Here is a 17439-nt window from a genome sequence, read left to right as displayed (position 1 = left end):
ACTTTTCCTTTTGCTTCAAGCTCCATTATGCCTGTGCACAGCCCTTTTGGATCCTGTCCTTATTTAAATTTTGCTCTTTTGCTTGTCATGGATTTTTTGCATTCATTTTGATTTTTAAAATATTGCATTAAAATATTAGTGATCTTGAAGAATGAGGTTTTTGGAGCCAAGGTGAGTGCCTCTTTGCCTCACCCTGATAGACATGATAGATAAATTAATATATGATGCCTGACCTGTGGTGGCATAATGGATAAAGCATCAATCTAGAATGCTGGACTTGCCCAGTCAAAACCCTGGGCTTGCTCGGTCAAGGCACATACACAAGATGCAACTATTATGAGTTAATGCTTCTGGCTCCTCCCTACCCTTTCTCTCTCTCTTTTTTCTCTAGTATCAATAAGTAAAATCTTTTTTAAAATTAATATATGACACCTGACCGGTGGTGGCACAGTGGATACAGCATTGACTTGGGATGCTAAAGACCCAGGTTCAAAACCGCAAGGTCGCCGTCTTGAGTGTAGACTCATCCAGCTTGAGCACAGGCTCACCAGCTTGAGTGCGAGGTCGCCGGCTTGAGCATGGGATGATAAACATGATTCCAAATGATTCCAAGGTCATTGGCTTGAGCAAGAGATCACTGGCTTGGCTGGAGCTTCCCACTCGTGTCAAGGCAATTATGAGAAGCAATCAGTGAACAAACAAAGTGCTGCAACTATGAGTTGATACTTCTCATCTCTATCCCTTCCTGTCTCTCACTTAAAAAAATTAATATATATATGACATATTTAGAGAGTATTCATGTGTCAGAAAAAATAAGTAAAATAGCATAATGGTGATTGAGGGTACTGCTAGGAGGTGGGGTGCAATTAAATTAAGATGGGGAGTCTGACCAGGCGGTGGCGCAGTGGATAGAGTGTTGGACTGGGATGCGGAAGACCCAGGTTCGAGACCTTGAGGTCGCCAGCTTGAGCGTGGGCTCATCTGGTTTGAGCAAAAATTCACCAGCTTGGACCCAAGGTCACTGGCTCAAGCAAGGGGTTACTCGGTCTGCTGAAGGCCCACAGTCAAGGCACATATGAGAAAACAATCAGTGAACAACTAAGGTGTTGCAATGCGCAACGAAAAACTAATGATTGATGCTTCTCATCTCTCTCTGTTCCTGTCTGTCTGTCCCTGTCTATCCCTCACTCTGACTCTCTCTCTGTCTCTGAAGTAAAATAAAAATACATAAATAAAAATTAAAAAAAAATTAGATGGGGAGATTAAGGCAGGCCTCCATGATGAAGTGACAACAGAGCAGCAACCTGAAGGAGAAGTGCAGACCCACTCAGGCATACCAGCGGAGAGCCTATCTGTGGGACTCTAATTTAGCTCAAATTATAGGGCTGTTCTGAACATGAATTGAATGAGTGAATGTCTTAAGACAGTGTCTGTAATAATAATAATGATCATTATTATTACCATGCAGACTGGGCCTCGTGGCCCACCTATAGTTTTCCCACCTATAAAATGTGACAACAGCCTGACCAGGCGGTGGCACGGTGGATAGAGCATCGAACTGGGACGTGGAGGACCCAGATTCGAAACTCTGAGGTTGCCAGTTTGAGCGCGGGCTCATCTGGTTTTAGCAAGGCTCACCAGCTTGAGCCTAAGGTCACTAAATTGAGCAAGGGGTCATTGGCTCTGCTGGAGCCCCCTGGTCAAGGCACATATGAGAAAGCAATCAATGAACAATTAACGTGCTGCAACAAAGAATTGATGCTTCTCATCTCTCTCCCTTCCTATCTGTCTCTCTTTCTGTTTCTCTCTGTCTCTGTCACACACACACACACACACACACACAAAATGTGATACCAGCAGTGTGTAGCTGGTGGGGTTGGGGGGGCCTGGCTCAAGCGGAGCACCTGTGAACCCCACCCCCACTGTTCCCCCCTTACCAGGCCTATGAACGTTCCGAGAGCTTGGAGGTAGCTTTCGTCACTCAGCTGGTGAAGAAACTGCTCATCATCATCTCACGCCCTGCAAGGCTGCTGGAGTGCCTGGTGAGGGAGCTGGGAGGGTGGCAAGGGGCTCTGGCAGGGGCCCCTTAGGGCCCACCACTAGCCCAACCTTGCCCTGCCTCAGGAATTCAACCCCGAGGAGTTCTACCATTTGCTAGAGGCAGCTGAGGGACATGCCAAGGAGGGCCACCTCGTCAAGACAGACATCCCTCGTTATATCATCCGCCAGCTGGGCCTCACCCGGGACCCTTTTCCAGGTGACAGCTGGTGGGCACAGGGGGCTGGAGGTGAACCCACTGAGACCCTACCCTCCACTCACTTTCAGTCCTTTCCTAGAAGTGGTGCATCTGGAGGAACAGGACAGTGGTGGCTCCAACACGCCAGAGCAGGACGACCTGTCTGAGGTAAGACCTGCATTCTGCACTTTGGTTCTGGCTGTACAGGTGGGACTCACCTTCTGGTTCTCTGCATGCAGTCTGGGTAGACCTCTTGGTCCCTGCGCTGAGTCTCAGTTTCCTTGTCTGTCAAATAGGTTAATAATAGCTCTTCTTCCATGGGCCTTTTTCCTTGTGAGTACGTATAACATAAAATGTACTGTTTTGACCATTTTAAACTGAATAGTTCAGTGTCTTTAGTACATTTACAATGTTGTGCAGACATCACCTCTATCTAGTTCTGGAAGGTTTTCATCAGCCCAAAAGGAAACTACTCATTAGGCAGTTATTCCCCATTCTCCCCTCCCCCCTGGCCCCTGCTTTCTGTCTCTGTGGCTTTACTTGTTCTAAACATTTCATGTACATGGAATCATTCACTCTGTGGCATTTTGTCTGGAAAAATTTTTTTTAAATTTATCCATGTTGTAGCATGAATCAGAGCTTCATTCCTTTTTAAGACCAAATAATATTTTATTGTATGGGTATATTATATTTGTTTATCCGTTGTCCACTGAGGGACATGGTTGTTTCTATCTTTTGGCTATTGTGTGACTAGTGCTCCTATGAACACTTGTGTACAAGTATTTGAAGAACTGTTTCAAACTTTTGAGTATATACCCAGCCGAAGAATTGTTGGATAATATGGTAATTCTATGTTTAAGATACTAAGGAACCATGCATGAGGTTTTGATCGAGTTGTGTGTCTTCCCACGTTAAGAGCTCGACATAGTCAAAATTGCCATCATCTCACCCCCGCCGCACTTTCGATGTTCCACATGTCTAGTGTAAACTACCTGTCATAATGACCATGGCTGTGTTTTCTCTGAACTGTCTAGTGTTTTTCAAAATTTTGAAGCAAAATATAAAAATCAGAAGGCCTCAAACCTAGGGTTGGGCCTTATTTTGAAAAAAAGCACCAGTACTAACAATACTATGGTGGAACTAGCTGGCGCTGAGTGGGGCTGCCCTATGATATGGGGTATCTACCAGTCACCCGCGGTCCCCACCTGGTCTGCCTAGCCCCTGAAGGCATTTGAGTTTCTAACCTTTGTTTCAAATTGAATCTATAAATTCACACACATACATACACACACACACACACACACACACACAAAATCTTTCCTATATATATGTAAATATATATATTTAAAAGAACTTCATTTGTTTAATTTTTTGAATAGGTAATGGAATGACATCACTCAAAAGTCTAAAACTCTAAAAAGGTATTTATCTTTAATTGTTGTTTGTAGAATTCTATATAATTCCATTCAATCAAACTTGTTAATTGAGTGATTCAAATCTTCCATCTCCCTATTCTTTTTTTTTTTTCTGGTCTGATTGATCTCATAGTTTCTGAGAGATATATGTTAAATCCTTGTTTTGAGCAATTTCTCCCTGTAATTCTGTCAATTTTATGTCAGGTATTTTTAGGCTACATTCTTTTTTCTTATTATTATTTATGTATTTATTACACAATCAAATAATAATTTAAAAGTCATAACATTTTTTGAGCCCTGGCCGTTCGGCTCAGTGGTAGAGTGTCGGCCTGGCGTGGGGGAGTCCCAGGTTCAATCCCTGGCCAGGGCACACAGGAGAAGCGCCCATCTGCTTCTCCACCCCTCCCCTTCTCCTTCCTCTCTGTCTCTCTCTCTTCCCTTCCTGCAGCCGAGGCTCCATTGGAGCAAAGTTGGCCCGGGTGCTGGGGATGGCTCCATGGCCTCTGCCTCAGGCCCTAGAATGGCTCTGGTTGCGACAGAGCGATGCCCCAGATGGGCAGAGTATCGCCCCCTGGTGGGCATGCCTGGTAGATCCTGGTTGGGTGCATGCGGGAGTCTGCCTCTCCATTTCCAACTTCAGAAAAAAAAAGCAGATTTGAAAATCCCAAAGAAGTGGATGTCAGCTAGACACTGCTCAAGTAGCCCTGTGCACAGAAAAGGGCGTGGGGCCCGCCCAACCTTGCTGTAAATACATCGAAACTTCTTCAAGGTGCTGTTTTCTTAAACATGCATAACAGGAAATGCTCTTTCAAATGTATTAATAAATTTATACCCATCTTTTCAAAAAAAAAAAAGTCCTAACATTTTTAAAGGTAAAGGAGACTTTGTGTCACAGCTGCATTAATAAAACAGACATCAGCGTGACCGGGTGGTGGTGCAGTGGATAGAGCGTCAGACTGGGATGCGGAGGACCCAGGTTTGAAACCCTGAGGTCGCCAGCTTGAGCATGGGCTTATCTGGTTTGAGCAAGGCTCACCAACTTGATCCCAAGGTTGCTGGCTTGAGCAAAGAGTCACTCAGTCTGCTGTGAACCCCAGTCAAGGCACATATAAGAAAGCAATCAACAAACAACTGAGGTGCCGCAACAAAGAATTGATGCTTCTCTGCTTCTCATCTCTCTCCCTTCCTGTCTGTCCCTCTCTCTGACTCTCTCTGTCACAAAATAAATAAATAAAAATTAAAAAAATAATAAGTAAATAAAACAGACATCAGTCTAAAATGTAACATTAAACAGGTGTTCTGTTCCCATATTTAATAAATACATAATAATACACATAAAATTTCACTAACGATCTGAGATGCGGCAAATAATAACCCTTTGAAATAAACTGCCCAATGAATAGAGGCATGCTGCAAATAATCTGTATTAACATTTTACTGCAAGATGGAAAAATCTCCAAGATAACTACAAACTCAAACTCCTCATTTCATGTACCTGGCCTTGGCTTTTGTCTTCCTTTCTCAGAAAGGCTTCTGCACCCTATGACCCTAAGTCTCCAAGGACCTCAGTACAGACTGCTGTTGATGAGTGTATATTCAACCTTTATCCAGAACCTCCAAGGAAATCAAGAGCCCAAACTTGAAGAGGAGCAGCATTTCTTTGAACACTAGTTTTGCCCTGGCTGAGTAGCTCCATTGGTTAGAGCAGTGGCAGTCAACCTGGTCCCTACCACCCACTAGTGGGCATTCCAGCTTTCATGATGGGCGGTAGCGGAGCAACCAAAATACAAATAAAAAGATAGATTTAACTATAGTAAGTTGTTTTATAAAGATTTATTCTGCCAAACTTAGCGAAAATCCGACATAAAGTACTTGGTAAGTAATTATTATTATATGCTTTAATTTGCTGTAACTCTGCTTTATAAATTTTATAAAGTAAAGTTACTTCCCTACTTTATAAATCACCATTACTGTGGAACCAGTGGGCGGTTAGAAAATTTTACTACTAACATAGATACAAAAGTGGGTGGTAGGTATAAAAAGGTTGACTACCCCTGGGTTAGAGCATTGTCTCAGTATACCAACATTGTGAGTTTGAACCCCATCAGGGCACATATAAGACTCAACCAATGAATGCATAAATAAGTGGAACAACAAATTGATGATTCACTCTCTTCCTTTCTCTCTCTCTAAAATCAATAAAAATAATAAATAATAGGTTTTTCTTTTCTTTTATTTAAGTGAGAGGAAGGGAGATAGAGAGACTCCTGCATGTGCCCTGACAGAGATCCGCCTGGTAACCCCTGTCTAGAACCAATGCTCGAGTACCAAGCTATCCTCGGTGCCTGAGGCTGACACTCGGACCAACCAAGCCACTGGCTGCAAGAGGGGAAGAGAGAGAGAAGGGGGAGAAGGAGGGGAAGAGAAGCAGATGGTCATTTCTCTTGTGTGCCTTGACCGGGGATTGAACCCGAGCTGTCCTCACACCAGGCTGATGCTCTATCCACTGTGCCAACCTGCCAGAACCTAAAAATAATAGTTTTAACTGTTGAATGAGCTCTGACAGGCCACATGCATTTTATAAACAAACCAATATATTGTCTTATTTTCTTTCTCTTTTTTCTTGCAAAATATTAAGTAGGCCATTCAAGTAAAAAAAAATTCAAAAAGTTTATGCCAAAAAGTACCAGTCCTTTGCAGCCTAACTCATTTATTTCTGGGCTGTGAAGTCATGTAGAGGGCAATCAGACAGTAGATGGTCCCTCCCACTGTCAGTGTCATGGTGGTCCAGTAAAGCATTTGGTCAGGCAGGCTTCATTTCTGGTATATGGGCACACCATTAGATTTCTGAAGTTCTGGAACTTTATTTTACCCAGCATTTGTCAGAAGTTAGTTTAGTTGGTGTAGCAAAATGATAGGTGATGCTTTTATGGAAACCATAGACTTTAATCCCTGTGGAACATATGAAACCCATACTCCTATGACTTTCTCTTTTTCTTTTTCTTTTTTTTTTTTTTTTTTTTTTTTTTGTGACAGAGAGAGGGACAGATAAGGACAGACAGGCAGGAAGGGAGAGAGATGAGAAGCATCGATTCTTTTTTTTTTTTTTTTTTTTCATTTTTCCGAAGCTGGAAACAGGGAGAGACAGTCAGACAGACTCCCGCATGTGCCCGACCGGGATCCACCCCACCCGGCACGCCCACCATGGGGCGAAGCTCTGCCCACCAGGGGGCGATGCTCTGCCCATCCTGGGTGTTGCCATGTTGCGACCAGAGCCACTCTAGCGCCTGAGGCAGAGGCCACAGAGCCATCCCCAGCGCCCGGGCCATCTTTGCTCCAATGGAGCCTTGGCTGCAGGAGGGGAAGAGAGAGACAGAGAGGAAAGCGCGGCGGAGGGGTGGAGAAGCAAATGGGCGCTTCTCCTGTGTGCCCTGGCCGGGAATCGAACCCGGGTCCTCCGCACGCTAGGCCGACGCTCTACCGCTGAGCCAACCGGCCAGGGCTAGCATCGATTCTTCATTGTGGCACCTTAGTCTCCTTAGTTGTTCATTGATTGCTTTCTCATATGTGCCTTGACTGGGGGGCTACAGCAGAGCAAGTGACCCCTTGCTCAAGCCAGCAACCATGGGCTGAAGCCAGTGACCTTGGGCTTCAAGCCAACGACCTTGGGGTCATGTCTATGACCCCATGCTCAAGCCAGAAACACCTTGCTCAAACTGGTGAGCCTGCTCTCAAGCCAGCAACCTTGGGGCTTCAAACCTGGGTCTTCCATGTCCCAGTCTGACACTCTATCCACTGTCCCACCACCTGGTCAGGTTTCTATAAATTTCTGCATGAAGCCACTAAACTTGTAGTACATGATGCCTTGTGTCTGGCTATTCATAGCTGCTACCTGCATAACTGCCCCAAGAAGTTTTTAGGCTACATTTTTAGGAGCATATTAGTTCAATATTTTTTCAATTTCATAGATCTTTTGTGTAATATTTATGTAAATAGTTTCTTTGGCCTGACTGGTAGTGAAACAGTGGATAGAGTGTTGACCTGGGATGCTGAGGTCCCAGGTTTGAAACCCCAAGGTCAACAGCTCGAGCATAGGCCCATCTGTCTTGAGCACTGGCTCACCAGCTTAAGCATGGGATCATCAATGTGATCTCATGGTCGCTGGCTTGAACCCCAAGGTCGCTGCTTGAGCCAATGTCACTGGCTTGAGCAAGTGAGTCACTGGCTTGGCTGAAGCCCCTTGGTCAAGGCATATGAGAAGCAGTGAATAACTAAAAGTGCCTCAACTGCCCAACCAGTGGTGGTGCAGTGGATAGAGGGTCGACCTGAGGTGGCCCCAGGTTCAAAACCCTGAGGTTGCAGGCTTGAGTACAGGTTCATCTGGCTTGAGCACAGGCTCGCCAGCTTGAATGTGGGATCATGTCAATGGCTTGAGCTAGGAGTCACAGGCTCGGCTTGAGCCCCCACACCTGCGCCATCAAGGCACATAAGAAGCAACCAATGAACAACTAAAGTGACAAAAGTGCAAGTTGATGCCTCTCATCTCTCTCCCTTCCTATCTCTCTTGTGTGCCCTAACCAAAAATCAAACCTGGGACCTCTATATACTGGGCTGACGCTCTATCCACTGAGCAAACTGACCAGGGCTGGAACGTACATTTGTAATTCTGATATACACCATAGTACCTTCCATTGGGGTTGTACCAATTTATACTCTCAACAGCAAGACATATAAAAGTACCTGTTTCTCCACAGCTTTACCCACAAAGTTTGTCGGCTTTTTGGAATATTTTTTGCCAATCTACTAGGTGAAAAATGGTATCTTGGGTAGTTTGAGTAGTTTTAATATGCCCTTCTGTCATTATATGTGAGGTCGAGTGTCTTTTCATGTCGTTAAGAACTCTTAATTCGCCTGACCAGGTGGTGGCACAGTGGATAGAGCGTCGGACTAGGATGCGGAGGACCCAGGTTCGAGACCCTGAGGTTACTAGCTTGAGTGCAGGCTCATCTGATTTGAGCAAAGCTCACCAGCTGAACCCAAGGTCGCTGGCTCGAGCAAGGGTTCACTCAGTCTGCTGAAGGCCCATGGTCAAGGCACATTTGAGAAAGCAATCAATGAACAACTAAGGTGTTGCAACAAAAAACTAATGATTGATGCTTTTCATCTCTCTCCATTCTTGTCTGTCTGTCCCTGTCTATCCCTCTCTCTGACTCTCTTTCTGTCTCTGTAAAAAAAAAACACCAAAAAACCAAAAAAGAACTCTTAATTCTAGTTCACATATCATACCTATTTTTTTCTCTTCAGTTGTTAAACTTTTTGTTATTGACTTCTGGGAGTGTGTGTGTGTGTTTTCTTTTCCAAGTGAGAGGAGGGGAAATAGAGAGACAGGCTCCTGCATGTGCCCCAACTGGGATACACTCTGCAACCCTGGTCTGGGGCTGATGCTCTGCCCATCTGGAGCCATGCTTGCAACTGAGCCATCCTCAGTGCCCCCAGCCAGTGAGCTTGAACCTATCAAGTCATGGCTGCAGGAGGGGAAGAGAGAGAGAGAGAGAGAGAAGAGAGAGAGAGAGAGAGAGAGAGAGAGAGAGAGAGAGAAGGGTAGAGAAGCAGATGGTAGCCTCTCCTGTGTGCCCTGGTGGGAATCGGACCCAGGACATCCACATGCAAGGCGACACTTTACCACTGAGCCAACCTGACAGGACTTTTTTATATGTTAAGGTGATTATTTTGTAGGCTTTTTTTCCTAGTAGAAAGAAGTTAGGGATATGGTTTCAGAGTCAGAAAGTCTTGGGTTCAAGTCCTGATTTTGTTACTCCCTCGCTGTGAGTAACATATTTTCCCATGTATAATATGCTCCCATGTATAAGATGCACCTTAATTCTGGGGCCTGAAATTTGAAAAAAATAATGTATTATATAAAGTTATTGAACTCAAGTTTTATTCATCATAAAATTCATACAGCTCCTCATCACTGTAAACTGCCATCCATTAGCTTGTCCTCATCTGTGTCTGATGACGAATCATTGTCTTCAACAATGAGTGCAAAAAAAAGCGTAAAAAAGCAGGAAATGCAAGTAAAAAACCAACAACCACTGTATAGGATGCACCCAGTGTTTAGACCCCCAAAGTTTTTTGTTTTTTGTTTTTTGGGGTTTTTTTTGTTTTTTTTTTTACAGGGACAGAGAGAGAATCAGATATAGGGATAGATAGGAACAGACAGACAGGAATGGAGAGAGATGAGAAGCATCAATCATCAGTTTTTTGTTGCGACACTGTAGTTGTTCATTGATTGCTTTCTCATATGTGCCATGACCGCGGGCCTTCAGCAGACTGAGTAACCCCTCACTCGAGCCAGCGACCTTGGGTCCATGCTAGTGAGCTTTTTGCTCAAGCCAGATGAGCCCGCGCTCAAGCTAGCAACCCCGGGGTCTCGAACCTGGGTCCTTCTGCATCCCAGTTCGATGCTCTATACACTGCGCCACCGCCTGGTCAGGCGACCCCAAAGTTTTTTTTGTTTTTTGTTTTTTTTAAAATAATTTATCTGAATCCGGAAACGGGGAGGCAGCCAGACAGACTCCTGCATGCGGCCGGCCGGGATCCACCCGGCACGCCCACCAGGGGGCGATGCTCCAGCGCGACCAGAGCCACTCCAGTGCCCGGGGCAGAGGCCAAGGAGCCATCCCCAGCGCCCTGGCCAGGGCCATCTTTTGCTCCAATGGAGCCCCGGCCGCGGGAGGGGAAGAGAGAGACAGAGAGGAAGGAGAGGGGGAGGGGCGGAGAAGCAGATGGGTGCCCCCCCTGTGTGCCCCGGCCGGGAATCGAACCAGGGACCTCCGCACGCCAGGCCGACGCTCCACCATGGAGCCAACCGGCCAGGGCCTGTTTTTTTTTTTTTAAGATGCATTTTATACATGGGGGAATACAGTAACTTTGTTACTTGGATGAAGGACGCACTCCCTCTGTGCCTCAATTTACCCATGGGTAAAATGAAATAAAAGTCCCAATATTATCATGATGATGGTAGTGGTCTCCATCTTTCCCCTGCAGGGCCGCAGCAGCAGCACCAAGGCTAAGAAACCTCCTGGAGAGAATGACTTTGAGACCATCAAGCTCATAAGCAATGGTGCTTACGGGTGAGCCACCCTGGGCTCTGGCACGGGGAAGGTCACAGAGACCAGGTGTCTCCGAAGTGATGGCCAGTCCTCGCTCTCTCCCCCTGCAGCACTGTCTACCTGGTGCGGCACCGGGACACCAGGCAGCGCTTCGCAATGAAAAAGATAAACAAGCAGAACCTGATCCTGCGCAACCAGATCCAGCAGGCCTTCGTGGAGCGCGACATCCTCACCTTCGCCGAGAATCCCTTTGTGGTCAGCATGTTCTGCTCCTTTGAGACCCGACGCCACCTCTGCATGGTCATGGAATATGTGGAAGGTGTGGCTGCCTTGAGGGGCTGTAGGGAAGATGGGGGATTCATGTTGGTCAGGCCTGCTTGAGTCCCAGTCACCATATACATTCCATTTGCTTCTTTCTTTCTTTCTTTTCTCCTTCCTTCCTTCCTTCCTTCCTTCCTTCCTTCCTTCCTTCCTTCCTTCCTTCCTTCCTTTAACTGTTTATTTCTGTCCAGCCATCTATTAGTCTGTTTCCATTTTATTCAATATCAATACACGCATCCAATTATCCATCTATTCTTCCATCTATTAATTTGATAATCCATCTGTTTTTTCATCCAAACATGTTTGTCCATTATACATCTATTTTTAAAGAATTAATAGACTTCATTTTTTAGAACAGTTTTAGATTTATAGAAATTGATTGGAAAGTACATTGAGTTCCCACATACCCTCTTTCCCCCAGTCTCCCATATTACTTATATCTTTTTTTTTTTTTTCATAGACAGAGAGAGAGAGGGATAGACAGGGACATGAACAGACAGACAGGAACGGAGAGATGAGAAGCATCAATCATTAGTTTTTCATTGTGCATTACGACACCTTAGTTGTTCATTGATTGCTTTCTCATATGTGCCTTGACCGCAGGCCTTCAGCAGACTGAGCAACCCCTTGCTCGAGCCAGTGACCTTGGGATCAAGCTGGTGAGCTTTGCTCAAACCAGATGAGCCCGCGCTCAAGCTGGCAACCTCGGGGTCTCGAACCTGGGTCTTCCGCATCCCAGTCTGACACTCTATCCACTGTGCCACCGCCTGGTCAGGCTAATTATATCTTGCCTTAGTGTGGTGCATGAACCAATATTGACACATTATTAACTGAAGTCCATAGTTTATATTAGAGTTCACTTTGTGTTGCACATCTATTTTTCATTCATCCATCTTTTTATATGTCTAGCCATTTGTTCATTTATCATTTTATTCACCTACCTACTCACCATGTATCCATCTATCAATACCTATTTATTAATTTAACCATCCATTCACTATCTGTATTTTAATTAATTAATTCAAACTTTATTCTAGCAGCCATCTCATCTTGCTATCTCTAGCTATTCATCTACAATTCATCCATCAGTTTATCTATCCACTTATCATCCATATATCCATCAACCACCAATGTATATATTTTTCATCTGTTCATCCATTCATGCTTATATTCATCCAAATGTTAATACATCATTGCCCCAACACATGCATACTATGGTTATTAGAACATACATGATCTCGTTGGCTACAGCTATGCCATACCTAAGCCTTAGTCGACAATCCTTTCAACAGATAACACCTCATTGTCTCCCTTACACCACGTGTTGTGCTAGGTGCTCTGGGGGCCAGACAGAGACAACTCTCTTCTATGGAGGTTAAATTCTAGGTAGACAGTAAATAAGCAAAACAAGCCAAAGGTGATCAGGTCATTTTATATAGTAAGGATGGTAATGAGGACCTTAAGGCTCAAGGAGACCATAGGAGCCTCTGAGACCGCACTATACCTGAAAGAGGGGACCCCAAGCACAAAGTCTCTTAGGTGAGAAGGTATCTGGATTTCTTTTTAAGTGAGAGGAGAGGATATAGAGACAGACTCCTGTATGCACCCAACTGGGATCCACCTGGCAACTCCTGTCTGGGGCTCATGCTCCAATCAAACAAGCTATTTTTAGTACCTGAGAAAGTTGCTCAGACCAACCAAGGTATCCTCAACACCCTGGGCCAACGCTCGAACCAATCAAGCCACTGGCTGCAAGAAGGGAGAAGAGAGATAGAAGGGAGAGAGAGGGGAAGAGAAGCAGACGGTCACTTCTCATGTGTGGCCTGACCTGGAATTGAACCCAGGACTTTCATCTGCTGGGCCAACGCTCTATCCACTGAACCTACTGGCCAGGGCCTATCTGGATTTTTTTTTCTTCTTTTTTTTTTTTTTAGAGAGTCAGAGAGAGGGATAGATAGGGACAGACAGACAGGAATGGAGAGAGATGAGAAGCATCAATCATCAGTTTTTCGCTGCGACACCTTAGTTGTTCATTGATTGCTTTCTCATATGTGCCTTGACCGGGGGCCTTCAGCAGACCGAGTAAGTCCTTGCTGGAGCCAGTGACCTTAGGTCCAAGCTGGTGAGCTTTTTGCTCAAGCCAGATGAGCCCACGTGCAAGCTGGCGACCTCGGGGTCTCGAACCTGGGTCTTTCCGCATCCCAGTCCAACGCTCTATCCACTGCGCCACCGCCTGGTCAGGCCTATCTGGATTTTGATGCAGCAATTTTCAACGGGTGTACCGTGAGAATTTTTGAAACATGCAATACCTAACTAGTCAGTGGCACTGACCTCTTTTTTTCCCCTTATGTTGTAAAATAAAAAATGACAACAGCCAACACAACAATAACCATCTGGTGTGAACAAATCAAAATTATACTTTTTTTGTAAGATAAGCAAAAAATATATTTTTGGGTGTGCTGCAGAATTTTATTCATTTTTTTTTTTACAGAGACAGAGAGTGAGTCAGAGAGAGGGATAGACAGGGACAGACAGACAGGAGCGGAGAGAGATGAGAAGCATCAATCATTAGTTTTTCATTGCACGTTGCAACACCTTAGTTGTTCATTGATTGCTTTCTCATACGTGCCTTGACCACGGGCCTTCAGCAGACCGAGTAACACCTTGCTGGAGCCAGTGACCTTGGGTTCAAGCTGGTGGGCTTTTTCTCAAACCAGATGAGCCCGCGCTCAAGCTGGCGACCTCAGGGTCTCGAACCTGGGTCCTCTGCATCCCAGTCCGATGCTCTATCCACTGTGCCACCGCCTGGTCAGGCTTTTTTTTTTTTTTTTTTTTTTTTTTTTTTTAGAGAGGACAGAGAGAAGGAGAGAGAGAGACAGGAGAGAGAGAGAGAGAGAGAGAGAGAGAGAGAGAGAGAGAGAAGGGGGGAGGAGCTGAAAGCATCAACTCCCATATGTGCCTTGACCAGGCAAGCCCAGAGTTTCGAACCGGCAACCTCAGCATTTCCAGGTCGACACTGTATCCACTGCGCCACCACAGGTCAGGCTTGCTGCAGAATTTTAGTAAATAGTTTGTGTGTGCTGTGAGATGAAAAAGTTGAAAATCGCTGCTTTGAGGAGCAGCAAGGAGACCAGTGGGGCTGGAGTCAAGTAAACAAGTGAGAGGGAGGGAGAGGGTAGATGAGAATGGAGAGGTAAGGAGGTTAAGAATGCAGGGCCTTGCAGAGCCCCAAATGGCATTGAATTTCATGCCAAATGTAACAGGCAGATACTGAAGGGGTCTAAGCAGAGTTGGCATAGTCTGACTTGTTTTAAGAATATTTATTTAGCTGCTGTGCGGAGGGCAGAAGAGGCAGACCAAGTTGGAGGCAACTGCATGAGTCCAAGGTCATACAGAGGAGAGAAGTAGATAGAATTGGGGTCTCTTTGATGGGTTGAGCACACAGTAAATGTGTATTCTTGGTGCCTCCTGAACATCGCCCAGCTTCAAAGTCTCATTTGGGAGTCAACTCAGCCTTGTTCTTAGTGTATATGTCAGTGTTACCTGGGGTTGTGGCCCAATGCAGATTCCTAAGTTCCACTCTCAAAGAGTCTGATTCATCAGACTCAAACAAAAAGAGAAAAAAGAAAAAGAAAGGAAGACATTTGGTGACTCATGTGAACAAAACACTCATTGCTTTCAGATATGGTGGTATCCAGATGCTCAAACCAAACTATCAGGAATCTCTCCATTTCTTGGCTCTTCTCTCCCATGTGTGGACTTCCCCTTAGACAGGCCTTGATATAGCAATGTTGCCATCTAGCAAATCTCACTTATGTCCTGATAACTTAGCAATCTGTGTGGGGGGAAAAAAAGTGAAAGTTGCCAGGCTGAGCAACTTGGGCTAGCTGCTGCCCTTGGAAGGAAATCTCGTCCTTGTAGGAAAAAGGAGAAATGTGGCCCTGGCCGGTTGGCTCAGTGGTAGAGCATTGGCCTGGCGTGCAGGAGTCCTGGGTTCGATCCCAGCCAGGGCACACAGGAGAAGCACCCATCTGCTTCTCCACCCCTCCCCCTTTCCTTCCTCTCTGTCTCTCTCTCTTCCCCTCGCGCAGCCGAGGCTCCATTGGAGCAAAGTTGGCCCGGGCGCTAAGGATGGCTCCATGGCCTCTGCCTCAGGGCTAGAATGGCTCTGGTTGCAACAGAGCGATGCCCCAGATGGGCAGAGCATCGCCCCCTGGTGGGCATGCCAGGTGGATCCTGGTCGGGCACATGCGGGAGTCTGTCTGACTGCCTCCCCGTTTCCAACTTCAGAAAAATACAAAAAAAGGAAAAGAAAAAAAAAAGAAAAAGGAGAAATTCGTATTGGGAGAGCCTAAATTACAAATGCTGATCACAGTAAATCTGGTGGGGGACAGGAATATACATTTTAAGGCCCCAGACTGTCAAGATTCAGACTTCAGGAGGCGGTCAAGGGCAGTGCTCCCAGACTCAGTCGGTAAGCAGGCAGTCTTTGGTACCAACCAAACCTCACCTCCACCATCAACCACCTGCATCATCCAACCTCTCTCTGAGTCTCAAATCAAACCAACTTTGAAGGATGGTTGAGAGGACAAGAGAAGCCTGGCAACTACCTGTGTGACCTGGGGGACCCCTCTCTGTGCCTCAATTTCCCTTAGCTGTAAAGTAGGGGCAATGTGAGGTGAGGATGTGGTGCTATGGTGCATGTCAAATGCTCAACTCTAGGTCAGGGGTGCCTCCCTCTTTACATGAGCCTACTCCTCATGCACAGGGGGAGACTGTGCCACACTCCTGAAGAACATCGGAGCGCTGCCGGTGGACATGGCCCGCATGTACTTCGCAGAGACGGTGCTGGCGCTCGAGTACCTGCACAACTATGGCATTGTGCACCGGGACCTCAAGCCTGACAAGTGAGCCTTGGCCTTTCCCACCACCCACTCTCTGCCCCTCTGGAGGCCCTGGAGTGGAAGGGCCAGGAGAGAAGTAGGCAGGCCTCATCTCTGAAACCCCTGTTTGTGTTTGCAGCCTCCTCATCACCTCCATGGGCCACATCAAACTCACAGATTTTGGCCTCTCCAAAATGGGGCTCATGAGCCTCACCACTAACCTGTATGAAGGCCACATTGAGAAAGATGCCCGGGAGTTCCTGGACAAACAGGTGTGTGCGCGGATGTGGGGATCACTGTGGGGGGAGTTAACCAGCAGGACTGTGGGGCCCAGGGCGTAGTAGGGAGTGCAACTCCCCCTTGAGGCCCCTCCTGTGGCCAGGGTGCAGGCTGATGGCCTGCCCCCAGGTGTGTGGGACCCCAGAGTACATCGCACCCGAGGTCATCCTGCGCCAGGGCTATGGCAAGCCGGTGGACTGGTGGGCCATGGGCATCATTCTCTACGAGTTCCTGGTGGGCTGTGTGCCCTTCTTCGGAGACACACCCGAAGAGCTATTTGGACAGGTCATCAGTGGTGCGTGCATCCTCGGTGGGCAGGTAGGGGTATGGGGACATGGGCTGACCCAGGGACTTCTGGACTCCAAAAGTGACCCCAGCCCCACCTTGCTCTGCAGATGACATCCTGTGGCCTGAGGGAGATGAAGCCCTGCCCACGGATGCCCAGCTCCTGATATCCAGCCTCCTGCAGACCAACCCCCTGGTCCGGCTTGGGGCAGGTATGGGTTCGGCTGTACAGAGAAGCTGAGGGCTGGGCTCCAAATGCTGTGGCCCTAGAGTGGAAGATGGAGGAGTGGCTGGGCTTCTGGCCTGACCAGCTGTCCTGGAATTCCTTCCCGGCCCCCATCCACTCCTTCCTTCCCAGGGGGTGCCTTTGAGGTAAAGCAGCACAGTTTCTTTCGAGACCTGGACTGGACAGGGCTGCTGAGGCAGAAGGCAGAGTTCATTCCCCACCTGGAGTCCGAGGATGACACCAGCTATTTCGACAGTGAGCTGGGAAAGGGTGTGGCATCTGGTGAAAGGGGTCCTCCAGCAAGGCCTGGGATGGAGCCCTGCTGGGTAGGAGACAGAGGAGAGAGATGGCAACCTCCCAGACAGAGGAGAGAGATGGCAGGAGGGTGGCCTGCATAGGAGTGAGAAGTTGGTAGGAAAGGAGGTTGGGGGGAAGAGGTGGGGCCTGAGTTCTTGAGAGGCACCTGGGCCTGGGTTAGGGGACTGTGCTACAACCGCGAAAGAGGCAGAGGCAGAGGCAGGGGCTGGCCTGAGAGGAGCCAGGGTGGAGAGCACCGCAAGTGGGGTCTGGGGGTGTGGCCTCTGAAGGCCAGGCTAAATAGAGCCTCTGAAAGTTGGACAGAAACTCAGCCTGGCGGCAGGGTCTGAATCAGATCCTAGATTGGGACAGGGGCATGGCA

At 47.0% G+C, this 17439-nt stretch overlaps 1 protein-coding gene across 5 annotated transcripts in view; it reads left to right on the top strand.

Moving 5' to 3' along the window:
• The window catches only part of MAST1 (microtubule associated serine/threonine kinase 1), a 40375-nt gene that overhangs the window by 16813 nt on the left and 6123 nt on the right, over nt 1-17439 (top strand). For 4 of the 5 annotated variants that reach the window (XM_066347941.1, XM_066347932.1, XM_066347912.1 and 1 more), the window contains 10 exons: nt 1941-2042; nt 2125-2257; nt 2337-2404; nt 10702-10787; nt 10877-11085; nt 15856-15994; nt 16110-16242; nt 16379-16544; nt 16645-16746; nt 16893-17015. In XM_066347941.1, the coding sequence (XP_066204038.1) occupies nt 1941-2042; nt 2125-2257; nt 2337-2404; nt 10702-10787; nt 10877-11085; nt 15856-15994; nt 16110-16242; nt 16379-16544; nt 16645-16746; nt 16893-17015 (1261 nt within the window). The remainder of the gene's footprint in view (nt 1-1940; nt 2043-2124; nt 2258-2336; nt 2405-10701; nt 10788-10876; nt 11086-15855; nt 15995-16109; nt 16243-16378; nt 16545-16644; nt 16747-16892; nt 17016-17439) is intronic. The other variant, XM_066347921.1, reaches the window with a different exon arrangement.

The sequence above is a fragment of the Saccopteryx leptura genome, chromosome 1 (genome assembly GCF_036850995.1).
Source record: "Saccopteryx leptura isolate mSacLep1 chromosome 1, mSacLep1_pri_phased_curated, whole genome shotgun sequence".
In the NCBI taxonomy this organism is placed as follows: Eukaryota; Metazoa; Chordata; class Mammalia; order Chiroptera; family Emballonuridae; genus Saccopteryx; species Saccopteryx leptura.
Note: the sequence above shows the minus strand (reverse complement) of the source record. Positions and strands in the feature narration are given on the sequence as shown.